Below are 1315 nucleotides of genomic sequence, written 5' to 3' on the forward strand. Positions count from 1 at the left end.
ACCCCCCCTCGCTTTGTGACTGTCAGCAGAGTCTAGGTGACTCGAGGGCTTGACTGACCGGCACGGGGAAAACTGCGAATTTCCCGGCGCGCGTCCGTGAGGCTGAGGGGAGCGCGGAGCAGAGGGAGGCTGGCAGCCGCATTCAGAGCCCATCACCGTCGCATCTGCAGCAGCCCCTCCGCGCGTGCGTTATGCCAGGGGCTGGCAGGGCTTTGGCCCACAACAACAAGGGGGGTTTCCGCAGATCCCGGGCCTGCGTCGGCGCCCTTTGTCTGTAATCCCGGAGGCTGCTCCCGCGGAGGGTGAGCGTGGAGCCCCCGCCCGACGCGGGGGGCCGAGATCAGCCGGGTGCTCACGCGGCGCTGCCATCCCGGCCCCGTGCTGCTGCAGTCCTCGTGCCGCGGCGACCGCCCCGCTGCTCGCGGCTCTGCGGGACACGGCCGGAGCATCCTGCGGCCAGGCGAAAGCGATGCCGTGGCGCGTCGGGGCAACCCTCCGCCAGGACTTCCACGGGAACTATCGCGTGACCTGCCGGCAAAGGAGAAGGGCACGTTAGACAGCAGCGCTGGGAGAGGAGGTGGGTGACACGCAGCTTCATCAACAGCTCCTACCACCCACGGGGCCTGTTGCATCTCAGAGCACCGAGCGAGCAGGGGGGAGCGACGGGGGTGGGGGAGCCAGTCCTGAGGCAGGGGGCTTCGGGGTGGGTCTCTGTGACTGCAGAGGCCTGGCCACAGCCCCCCGGTGCTGGTGGGGTCCATGGGGGTAGCTCTGAGAACGGCCCGGAGCCTCCCCGTCCCCCCGCCGCGTGCCGCGACGGCCCTCTCTCAGCCCTGCACCTGCTCTGCCTGGAGAGCGACGGCCCAGGAGACGCATCCCGCTTGGAGGGGGAAACCGTTTAGCAGACCCTGCCAGAGACCCATCAGCCAGGCAGGTAATGGGGGAATTAGCTCTCCATCCCCGCTTTTTTCTGCTGTTCTGTAAACAGTTTAAGCAAACTCTGGGACGCAGGCTGCAGATTGTCTCTCAGCCCTTTAAACATTGAGCTATGCTGATTACTGTGGATAGTTTTATAGCCTTCAGATGTTCACACCCTATTTACCCATTACCACGTCCTTTCTTATGGATTTCACAGTAGGACGAGAGATTTCTGTCAAGGCAGCCAGCACAGTGGTAGATTCATGTGAAATATTGCTATTTAAATTCCATCCCCAGCCTCTTGCGCATGCCAAACAAGAAGCATATTCAGCAGGAGCAATTTAGCAAATCCATTAACAATGGCAGGGAGATCAGACTGGAAGCATAAAAAAATATA

At 61.7% G+C, this 1315-nt stretch overlaps 1 protein-coding gene across 1 annotated transcript in view; it reads right to left on the reverse strand.

Moving 5' to 3' along the window:
* Positions 1–332: 332 nt before the first annotated feature.
* The window catches only part of FAM19A3 (family with sequence similarity 19 member A3, C-C motif chemokine like), an 11529-nt gene continuing 10546 nt past the window's right edge, over positions 333–1315 (reverse strand). The window contains exon 5 of the mRNA XM_019546817.1: positions 333–528. Coding sequence (XP_019402362.1) covers positions 517–528 — 12 coding nt within the window. The 3' untranslated portion in view covers positions 333–516. The remainder of the gene's footprint in view (positions 529–1315) is intronic.

The sequence above is a fragment of the Crocodylus porosus genome, unplaced genomic scaffold (genome assembly GCF_001723895.1).
Source record: "Crocodylus porosus isolate Cpor-Errol unplaced genomic scaffold, CroPor_comp1, whole genome shotgun sequence".
Taxonomy (NCBI): domain Eukaryota; kingdom Metazoa; phylum Chordata; order Crocodylia; family Crocodylidae; genus Crocodylus; species Crocodylus porosus.